This window comes from Schistocerca cancellata, chromosome 8 (genome assembly GCF_023864275.1).
Source record: "Schistocerca cancellata isolate TAMUIC-IGC-003103 chromosome 8, iqSchCanc2.1, whole genome shotgun sequence".
NCBI classification, from domain to species: Eukaryota; Metazoa; Arthropoda; class Insecta; order Orthoptera; family Acrididae; genus Schistocerca; species Schistocerca cancellata.
Genome location: NC_064633.1, coordinates 179,213,186 through 179,224,373, shown reverse-complemented (window position 1 = coordinate 179,224,373; position 11,188 = coordinate 179,213,186). Strand labels below are relative to the sequence as shown.

At 42.9% G+C, this 11,188-nt stretch overlaps 1 protein-coding gene across 2 annotated transcripts in view; it reads right to left on the bottom strand.

Moving 5' to 3' along the window:
- Positions 1-7,714: 7,714 nt before the first annotated feature.
- Positions 7,715-11,188, bottom strand: part of LOC126095172 (uncharacterized) — a 1,128,014-nt gene continuing 1,124,540 nt past the window's right edge. For both annotated transcript variants that reach the window (XM_049909900.1, XM_049909901.1), the window contains exon 8: positions 7,715-10,882. In XM_049909900.1, the coding sequence (XP_049765857.1) occupies positions 10,796-10,882 (87 nt within the window). In that variant the 3' untranslated portion in view covers positions 7,715-10,795. The remainder of the gene's footprint in view (positions 10,883-11,188) is intronic.

The window sequence follows — 11,188 nt, the reverse complement described above, 5'->3', positions numbered from 1 at the left end:
TCGAGTTTCTTTTCGTGTTGATCAGGTGCTCACTCGAGTAAATGTATCTCTATTTCCGACTCAATTTTATTTATCACCGACGTAAGGAAGAAAAAATGTAAAGTCTTCTTCTTCTGAAAGCAGTTACAGTGAGCGATAGCAAGTCAAAAACGCGCTCACATTTGCAACTGATTTTGTTCAAGAAGATAGTGAAATGATAAAAAATTTACTTTTGTCTACAGTATTGAAAGTATAAACCTTTTAACTGTACCTCTTCTCAAACATAGAGAAAGCAGAAACGACATTTGGAGATTGATGAGTTCAAAGGATCAGAGATTCCTTATTTTAAAGGAAGGAGTGGATAATTCTTTTTATTTAATTATGTTACGTAAGAAATTGGTATCCCATTTTGGTATTTGAAAAACACGAAGAACTTATCCACTGCCATTACTTAATGGGATTGGAAGCTGCTGGCCAGTCTAGATACTTCTTTCTTTAATTTACACAGTTTTCTAGGTGCATGCTAGGCATTTGAAAACTAATCGGAGAACAAATTAATTTGAAAGGGAAGTGAATTTTGGACAATAGAAAATCTGAGAAGAAGCGAACAGAAGAGTTAAGCGTTACAGATGTGGTTCTGTCGAAGTATATAGAAAATCAGATGGACTGATAAAATCAGGAATGAAGCGGTTTTCCGATGAATCCCTCGGAGAGGAATACATAGATACGGTTGGCAAGAGGACGGTTCAGGAAAACAGCACACATTTTAAGATATTATGGAATATTTACCATGGCACCTGAAGTAGCTGCAGGGAGTAAGATATGTAGGGAACAAACATTTGACGGTGTTTGGGGACAGGTGATACTCTGAGACGAAGAGGAATCTTCCTAGTGGGCTGCATTAAACCAGAGAGAGATTTTTGACTTGCCACCTTTCCTCCTGTCTCCCTCATGTTCCAAAGCCGAGCGGAATTCACGTACCTATGACAATGGCCCGATATGATCCAGCTACAGTTCCACTTTCTTTATTGCTGTGTGAAACACATTTTCCTTTGAGCTTTAATCTTTATATATATAACTGGCAGAATACGGACTTCTCGGTTGAAGACTTAAAACCGCTCTTCATCCAAAAGTCGAGGAGTTTGTTTTAACTGACGCGTTTTCGTTGCAAGGCTTGAAGAAGAGCAAAACTCCATAAACAAAGAACATTGGACAGGAGTTTTCACTACTGTTATAATGCTACTAATAACTATGGCAAAGACAGTAACACTTCAAACACCACCATATTCTCCTGTTCAAAGCGTTCAGACAGGACGTCACCGACTCGGTATCGAAAATGCCGTTGCGAGAGAAAGGACCAAATAAAATTGGGAAGACATCCACGAAAACCCCATTCGTGAAGCTGAAGGATAAGATGCTTCCGAGTAGTATCGTAGACCTTTCCGATGTCAATAAATATACCTAGAAGGTGATGTCGGCACAGATTAGCCTGTTGTATAGCCGCCTGCAGAAGGGCCAGGTTATCAAAGGTGGAATGATACCTCCTGAACTCATACTAAAAGCGACTAAGAAGTTGCCTGGATTCTAAGATCCAGACAGCGTGGCAGTTTACCATCCGCTCCAAGGTCTTTCTCATGCAGCTAAAAAGGGCAACACTGCGATAACTCCTCAGGTAAGTGTGGTCTTTCCCAGGTTTTAAAAGAGGGATTAAAATTGCCTCACGCAATGAGTCGGGAAAGTGACCTGACACCCAAACACCATTTAAAAATGCGAAGAGGATCTCTTTGTTTCGCATTGTATGGTGCCGTGGCGTACTGTAATGGATTCTGTTATGACCAGGGGATGTATCATGAGACACAGACATTGTAGTATCCAGCTCCCACATGGGAAATGGGCATATGTAATCTTCATCTGTGGAGAAGCGGCATTCCAAACTGCTCCTCTCAGCAAGCGCTCTGTGGCGCTGGAAGCCAGGATCCTGACTGGCGGTTACAGCAACTGTGGCAAAAATAGGCCGTCATAGCCTGGACAATGTCTCACGGACTGGATTGGGAGTGATGTTCCCCATTACAGCAGCTATGGATCATCTTCCTCCTCTCCCAGAAATTCTCCTGCTGGTCTCCCAAACAAGAAAACTCTTCGCGGAACGATTAATTGCGTTCAGGAACTGTTGCCACGACCTCCGCAGCGACCTCTGCAGCGACATTTCCCCCGCGCCACCCGAAAGGCTGTACGATTCCCCGCTGTGGTCCGGAACTTGAACCTAAGCAAAGCCCCGTGCCTAGAATTGACCGCAGAGGGGAATTCGTTGCTCCAGCAAGTGACAGACTGCCTCTTCCATTGTCCCTTGGACTTTGGTACCGACGCTTCAGCAGCGTGATGGATCGTCTTGGTTATATGAACCACACAGAACTCGACACCGAAACGATGTTCGAACTGGGCTAGTTAGCTGCAACGTGTCTAATCTGCTGTACTGAGCACACATCGACGCGGATTCCTTTGGGGTTTCACTCCATCAGGTAGGTGAATCCAGATCGGGAAGTGATCAATTCCGTGCAAGTCCTTGACCACTTCCCGTTGAGCAGTGTGAGCAAAGGGAACACATTGCCAAAGGATAACACACGTACACTAATATGACAGCTGCATGTAAATTCGTTGTAAGAGATAGAGGCGAGGAGTGGTATTCGGTATTGACGATAACACCTACACCTCCTAGAGGTCTCTCTCCCCTCAGGTCGTCCTTTTTATTTAGTATAGAGCCTCATAGCTGAGAGGTGTTTGACTGATGGAAACTAGTCTCCTGGAGACACAGACACAGTGGTCTATTCTTATGTACTGGATGAAGTTCCTCCAGATGCGTTCTGAACCCTTGCAAGTTACACTGAAGTATGGGAGGCGTCTATCACAGAGATAGCACGTTCATCCTGTGTCTCTGCTCGGATGGGGAGGCTGAAGTGGTTGAAAGTACAGTCGATTGGCGAGATGATTGTCCCACGCAAACCTCATATTCGATCAGTTCTGGGTTCAAATGGTTCAAATGGCTCTGAGCACTATGGGACTTAACAGCTGTGGTCATCAGCCCCTAGAACTTAGAACTACTTAAACCTAACTAACCTAAGGACATCACACACATCCATGCCCGAGGCAGGATTCGAACCTGGGACCGTAGCAATCGCGCGGTTCCGGACTGCGCGCCTAGAACCGCGAGACCACCGCGGCCGGCTCAGTTCTGGGGAAGAGTCACATAAAGCGTCAGGGATAATTATGTCGACATGGTCCAACAGTTTACAACTTGATTTTACCTGCTTTCTCTGTTTTGAGAGCTTTGATGGAGCTGGAGTAGGATTCGTAATGGCTGTGTTGGGCTTCCCACCAGCCTCAGCCGTTGGAGGTGCCTGGTTTTCTCCCATGGTGGCCACTGGACCTTTTCCTGCCACCCTGGAAGAGGGGGGGGGGGGGAGTGGAGCACAGGCTCTGAAATACTTACTACCTTGCAAGTGCAGTGACACTTGCAAGTGTTAATGCTGACACTCGGAACCTCCGTTTTAGATAGAGACATCAGCTTTGGGAAAAGGCTTTGAAGCATCGGTGAAAACGTTGTATGAAATTGGGAAGGCTGCATGATATCGCATATCGTTTAGGCATCGCCATAGAGGATAGGTTTTGTTGTTTTCTTTTCCTGTACTTTGCATTTCTCTAGAAAGGTTCTACAGTTCCTACTCCAATCAGGGTGGTTTCCAGAGTACATTTGGTAGGAGACGAACAACCAACTCTTTCATGATCGCCTCCCCTTTACACCCTAAGGACAATATGCCTAAAAGACTCTGGCATATGAAATAGAGCATGAGGTTTGGGACATACGGCCGTACGTTTACGCAAAGATAGCTCGCGTTGACGTTCTCTTAGAGGTTTTTGGTATTAACGGTAAGAATGAAGGAGTTGGATCTCACCAGTTCTCCATCAACCTTTTCCATAATGTTCTGGCCATCACAAATTCCCTCCGAGCCGATTCACGCTTCAGTTCTTCTTTAGGAACAGTAACTATGTCCCTACATGACACAATACCTTTGCTGAAGTTCAAGACGCTGTGAAGCTCTATCGATGTCATATTCTCGCAGGCACTTAGCTTATTGGGGCCTACATCTTTCAACGAACCGCACCCCTTAAGAGTCCTGGCAATTCTTTCTAAGTTCCTCTGGATGTACAAAGGCGAGACTTTCTCGAAACTCCCATCCTTCCGCTTTGCCACTAAAAACTCATTCTCACAACCACCTTACAGCCTTTACCACTTTACAGGCTTTAGAGTACTGGTTAATCCTTCAAGGTCCTTCTGGATGCACAAAGGCGTCCTGTAGCTCTCCAGAGGACTGCCGACGCTTACCAGTCCCTGGCCCCGTCCCCGTAAGCTGCGTGCATGCTTCAGCGAACAGCGTGGGCCGCGACGGTGGAATGTGTGTCACAGGGAACGGGCATCTTGGTTTTCGCTGAAACATGCACACAGCTTACGGGGCCAGGGACTGGTAAGCGTCGGCAGTCCTCTGGCCCCGTAAGCTGTGTGCATGTTTCAGCGAAAACCAAGATGCCCGTTCCCTGTGACACACAACATTCCACCGTCGCGGCCCACGCTGTTCGCTGAAGCATGCACACAGCTTACGGGGACGGGGCCAGGGACTGGTAAGCGTCGGCAGTCCTCTGGAGAGCTGTGGGCCGCGACGGTGGAATGTTGTGTGTCACAGGGAACGGGCATCTTGGTTTTCGCTGAAACATGCACACAGCTTACGGGGCCAGAGGACTGCCGACGCTTACCAGTCCCTGGCCCCGTAAGCTGTGTGCATGCTTCAGCGAACAGCGTGGGCCGCGACGGTGGAATGTTGTGTGTCACAGGGAACGGGCATCTTGGTTTTCGCTGAAACATGCACACAGATTACGGGGCCAGAGGACTGCCGACGCTTACCAGTCCGTGGCCCCAAGCCTGCAACCAGCAAACGAATGCTGAGCCCCTGAGTACGGCTGTATGACAGTACCAGAAATCAAGAGACCGTTGCCAATTGACAATGGCCGAGAGGTATTTAGCCGAAAGCTGGCGGCTTTTTAACCACTTTCGTGGTTGGAAGCTAGAACGAATTTCGGCAGTGCATGTAGCCACAAAGCCATGCTTTCGTATAATGATTAATTGAATAAAAAGGTGAATATAGAGTAACTGATGTTAGGAGCAGTCGTCACTGGTAAAATAGTCGACCGGCTCATAGAGGTTAATGCACAACGTGCTAGCTTCTCAGCTAGGGAGGTGAACCAGATCCTAATTGAATCCACGACTCGGATTAACGACCGTGGGATTGTACACCGGCCAGCTAGTCTGGTTTGTAGGCAGTTTCCCGTGACCGGTTAGGTAAATGTTGCGCTGGTCTCCAAACTCTGCCTCAGAGATTACGACACACAGGTTGTTAAAATACACACAGAACAACGTTTACACGATGCAATGAGAGACGACGCACACGAATTTTCTCTGTTAGGTTCCCGTGACTACTGTGGCGTCGAACTACGAAGTTTAATTTAATAAAATTTGCCAAATCCTTAGAAATCAGTTCGCCTGCTAGACAGATTAAACACTGGGGAAATGAAAAAAGAACCCAGCACTCCGTTTCTGCGTTTTGTGTCGCATATCTCCTTGGAGGAAGTAATGAGTTTTTCCTCAGAAGACGATATTGCTTAAATAAGTTGCAAAAGTCCTTTTTTTACCTAAGAGAATAAGGTAACAAAATTCTGTCATGCTGAAAAGTATTATCCTATTCTTCATTCTGAAATCTTTTATTGGCATATGTATAAGAAAAAACTTTTCATCAGCCTACGCCTATGACGCCGGCCGCCGGTGGCCGAGCGGTTCTAGGGGCTTCAGACCAGAACCGCGCGACCGCTACGGTCGCAGGTTCGAATCCTGCCTCAGGCATGGATGTGTGTGATGTCCTTAGGTTAGTTAGGTTTAAGTAGTTCTAAGTTCTAGGGGACTGATGACATGAGATGTTAAGTCCCATAGTGCTCAGAGCCATTTGAACCATTTGAACGCCTATGACGTTCAAAATTATTAAGAATGTGAGCAACTTCAAACAATTTAATGAGAAATCACCAATAAGTTATTGAATGAGGTATTTGGCTACTTCTTTAGAAAGGAGAGATCATTGGTGGTTGCGCCTTGGTATTTATACTTGAGCGATGGGAGAAGACAAATTGCTCCATATCAAAATATGTTCTGGGCCTAATATTTCTGCAACACATTGTTGCTCGTTCATCCTTCCTACAGTAAGCAAATAGTTTCATATCAACATATCACAACAAAAGAGAACTGCCTACACACTGAAGTTCAGTGATTTAAGTGAATTATAGATGCTATCAAACTTTAATTGATTTGATTTAGCATTATAATTCACAACTGGTATTGTTTCTGTGGTTAGAGATAATGAAACATGTGGACTTTAATAACTTTTATTACAATATTCATCTTGCGACTTTTAACTCTGTGTAAAATACACTGCGAATCCTTAACCCTTTCGTGTCTAAGCAAGTACAGGCACTAATACAGACATATAAATGTAAACAACAATATCTCACGAATTACATGTCTCGCTAGATATATTAGGTCCCAAATATTTAGAATCTCTGGTCACAGAGATAAAATATCCTATTCTCCAGTATGAGATTCTAAGATCATTTTGAAAACTTTTTTATTGTAGATATAAACAGCATATCACCTACAAAAAAGGCATTTTTGATTAAATGTGGTAACATTTATTCCATGACACAAGAAACTTGACATTTCTTCTTTGTTGTTTTTAACTAAATTATCAACACGCTGTGACACTAAGATTCATTGTATTTGGGAACACTCTATCTAACCTGTATGTAAGTAGTTCTACAGACATTAAGCTTTGGTACATATTATACAATGTCCAGTCTTGGCATACATTTGAATGTTTTAAAAATAATGTACGAAATATATTTATAGATTCTTATTATTTGTACACATGTGGTTATCTACGACGAAAATATGCTTTCAAGGCAACACATACCTGGAATTTACTATATAATATCTGTTTATTATCGTGTTAACAATCATCACTTGCATGCTATTTACACCAAATCATTAAAAATCTTTTCTGAAATATAACTGGTCTTCAATTCCGTGGTTCGTGTAAACTAGAAATAACGGAAGCACTTAATTTCTGCAGCCAGAGACGACACCTAGGCGGCTGGGGAAAACTAGTAACGGCACCTCTTAAATAAAACTTGTTGTAAAAGTAACATTATATTCCTTTTTTAACAAAAGATATGTGGTAGAAAATATATAGGCAGTTGCTCTCTAACTACTTACACTTTATATATTATCGTCATTCTATTTATTCTGTATTGTTTTCCTTCTCATGGGAAGACTGTAAAAATGACTTCTCGTAAAGAGATAGAATGGATTGATAAATTTTATACTGTGGCATTGTCTTCTCCGACCTCTAAGACTGCATGTGTCATAGTCGTAAACACTAGATACAATCATAATACACATTAAGTTGATGATACCTAGTCACAGCAGCATTTAATTCAATGGCAGCGAGACTCTAGTTCCAATCAAAGACTTAATAACAAGATTTTAAATAAATATCAAAAATACGTTAGGTCTGTGTGAATCATTCTAAGAAAGAGATGATTCGAAGTTAACTGGCCTATTATATATTATCTATGGTTCCAAAACCAAATATCAAGATATACTGTGCAGCAGCTGTTTGCCAGAGTTAATTATGTTTCATTGAATTTTGAACAATTTGTTTTATTAATTGTTGACAGAAGTGGAGCGTTTATGTTGGTTGCAGAAGTTCCAGTTAATACTAAATAGATCTGTGATTCACCACTACAAATGAGATTAGATTAGAAAGAGGTATTTCAAAAAATCACTAGAATACTGACTACATGGAATGGAGAAAAATGCTTGGACAAAGCTTAGGGAAAGATTACTGACTTCAAAACACTGGGAAAAACTCAAACTAAAACGTGTAAATGCTTCGTTCTTCTTATTACTGGTATAAATTCTTATGTGTTGTTATTGACAAAAATCAGCTGATTGAGGTGTTATTGTATTCTAGATAAAGGTTGATGGTATGGTTGACTGTTCACTTTAGTCATGTCTGTGCAGTTGTGCTTCAATGGTCTCCAATATGAAACACATGTTGCGACCTTTAAGCTGGGACCACTGGAAAAAACTGTAGTAGGACAATGTGATCAGAGAAACAATAAAATTGATCTGTCTTACGGATGATCCGAATCCAAAACAATTTTGTCACATCATTTAAGATATAGTGATGAATATGAAGCAAAACAGATTGATTGGTAATGAAGAAACATTTCCTTAGCTTACATGTTTACCTGCTCTGGGTGTTCTGCACTTTATCTGCGAGAACACTTGAAAGAACTGATTTACATGACAGACATTTCGGATTCCTTACGAAAGTGCTATGGCAGCCCATGAAAGAAATCGATACTATTTGAAAGGTTGTAATAATGAATTCTTTCGAGTATCCATAGAACTAAAAGAAGAAGTAATTTCCTTCTTTTTCTATGAGACTTTATGTGTTCCTGATACTGTGCAGAATTCCACTGAGGTAACAACTGCAACCAAATAATGTGCTGTTGTTTACTGTGAACTCGAGAGGATGAGATAATATTTTTAAGCACAACGGTGTGTGGACATTCTGAAGTAGCTTTGAGACGCGTGGGCAGCAAACTGTGACATATATTTTCAATACATTTGTAGAATTTCTGAATGATATCAGCCACAGATAATAGGTTTTTAATACCAAATTTCATTCTTTTCTGCTGACATTCTTTTTCTGTCCTCCATATGTGTCATTATACAGTTTATGGTTATTGCAATTAATTGAACTAAAACTAAAAATAGAACTATGTTCAAGATACAGTTATTTTAGGTCACTTCTAACGTATTATGATCACTGACTCACTAATCTCTAGTGAAAATGATGGGGCCAACTATTCCTGTAGAGATGATGTAGGCATTACTTGATCCAGCTGTCATGATTTGGGTTTACCGCAATCTTCCCGAATTATATCACACGAATGGGGAAATGGATCCCACTGAGAGGCTACAATCGAATCATTTACCATTCCTTGACCATTATTAAACACAGTAAAGAGTGTAATACGTAATTTGTATATTCAGCATCACTGTAATTACTACCAGTTTTATTTCCGTGTTTTTCGTCGGGTTATTTCTTATGTACTCGATAGCTAAGTGTATGTTTGTCTGATGAACAAACGACGAAAGGAATAAAAATAATTAATTGAAAACACACGTGCTGTTTTAAAAGCTAAGAAAACTGACCATGTCGGATATACGTTTACACGAAGCGACGTCACTGTCTTAGTGGGAGGAATCCGCAAACAGTGTTTGTTCACGTACTTTTTAATACAGCCTCAGTAGTTTAGAGAATGAATATAGGGGCGAGATAGAGGTGGAGGTGTAGCTACTCGTCTGTTTCAGAAGGAAGCTGAGAAAACAAACTTTCGTCGCTGTCGAGACATATTTTTATAAAGGACATATTTGGCAGTCGGTAGTCATTACGCGTTTGACCTAAAATAGTGCCTGTCAACCTGTCCAACGTGATGGCATTGCTAAAGTTGATCTAAGTATCGAAAGAAATAATTCCATTGTTTACATTTAACGTCCCTGCTGATATATGGCGGTAGAGGTAATTAAAATGATAACATTATCTCTGAAGAGAAAGGCAAAAATTCGCAGTACAAAGAAGAATATCAGACAAATACTGAAAATGAGATGGGACTTAATTTGGCACATATGGATACAAAAAAGGAACAGAGTTTAGTAATCGATGTTCTACAACGCCAACTGTAGTGACAAGGGCTTTTATGACAACACGCTTGAGAATATGAATAAGCATTTTGCAGCCAATGACTTCCGACAGAACACTACTATGTAACAAATTTACATTTTATGTTAAGTTTTGTGATATGGTATAGTGCGGTGGGAAGCACAGTTAATCACAACAGGCTACAAAGAATGAAAGATACAGGTGAAACGACGGACTCCTGACGAATGAGAGTCCCGCTGCCAGTTACATGTGCTGCTTGTTACGTGAAAAACAATGTCACACGCTGAATACAGCGCATTTTATCTCACACCTTACAGGAAAAGTCCAGTTAAAAAAGAAAGAAAGTACAGTTTCTCACAGGATTCCACGTATGTACTGTGAGGAGTGATATTTGTCCATAGGGAGTGGCTGTGCCCGCATCAGCCACTACATACATCAGGCCACCCGCCCACTTCAGTTTCTGAGGGTATGTGGGAAATATTCAGAAATTTTGTCGGAGACCTCTGTGGACCCTGCCTGTATCAAATACAAATTACTCCTCGCCAGCAGGAGTGACGAAGCTGACAGTTCACCGAGGGCCACACACCTACTGCCGCAGATGGACGCTACCGACGTGATGGACCCACCCAGTTGCAGTACGCACAACATGCAGTACGCTACTCGGCATAGAAGGCCCAGATGACGTCTCCCCGAGGACGCCTGGGGTGCCGAACTCATTCGCCAACAATCTGGAGTCCTTCCAGGGCGCCTCGCAGAATTAAGCACTCCCGTGAGGGAGCGGTGCGGTGCGGAGCGCCGGTAGTCGGTTGGCGCCTCGCCAGAGCGCGGCGCTGCAGCGAGTGTCCGGAGCCCGCCCCTGGGACCGCCGCCGCTGGTCAGACGGAATCGCCCAACAGCCGGTCGTCGTCCTCCCAGGGCGGCGCTTGGTATCAGAGCTCCACGCACTCCGGTGACTTCCAAGAGGCGCCGGCGCGCAGCAGGTTGTAGAAGCGGATGACGCCGTAGATCGCCAGGCACTGTGGACACGAACAGAACAAAGATTCATTGCGCCTGCTGCTACTTACACACTGACCACCTCTCTGGTGGTGTTCGGCTCGGAGAGAGCCGATCCGAATCTCTAACGTCCCGTTTTCATCTTTCTTAGGAAAGATGTTGTTGTCCACGTCATTGGAAAGTAAATTTACTAAGAATATGACACTTTTCTTCTATATACAGCATTGGACAACAGTTGGAGCAGGTTACATGCCTCTAGATCAAACATGCTGCTAATTACCGTTCCTAATTTTATGTCTAACTCCAGCCATGTGGTCTGTCAATCGCTT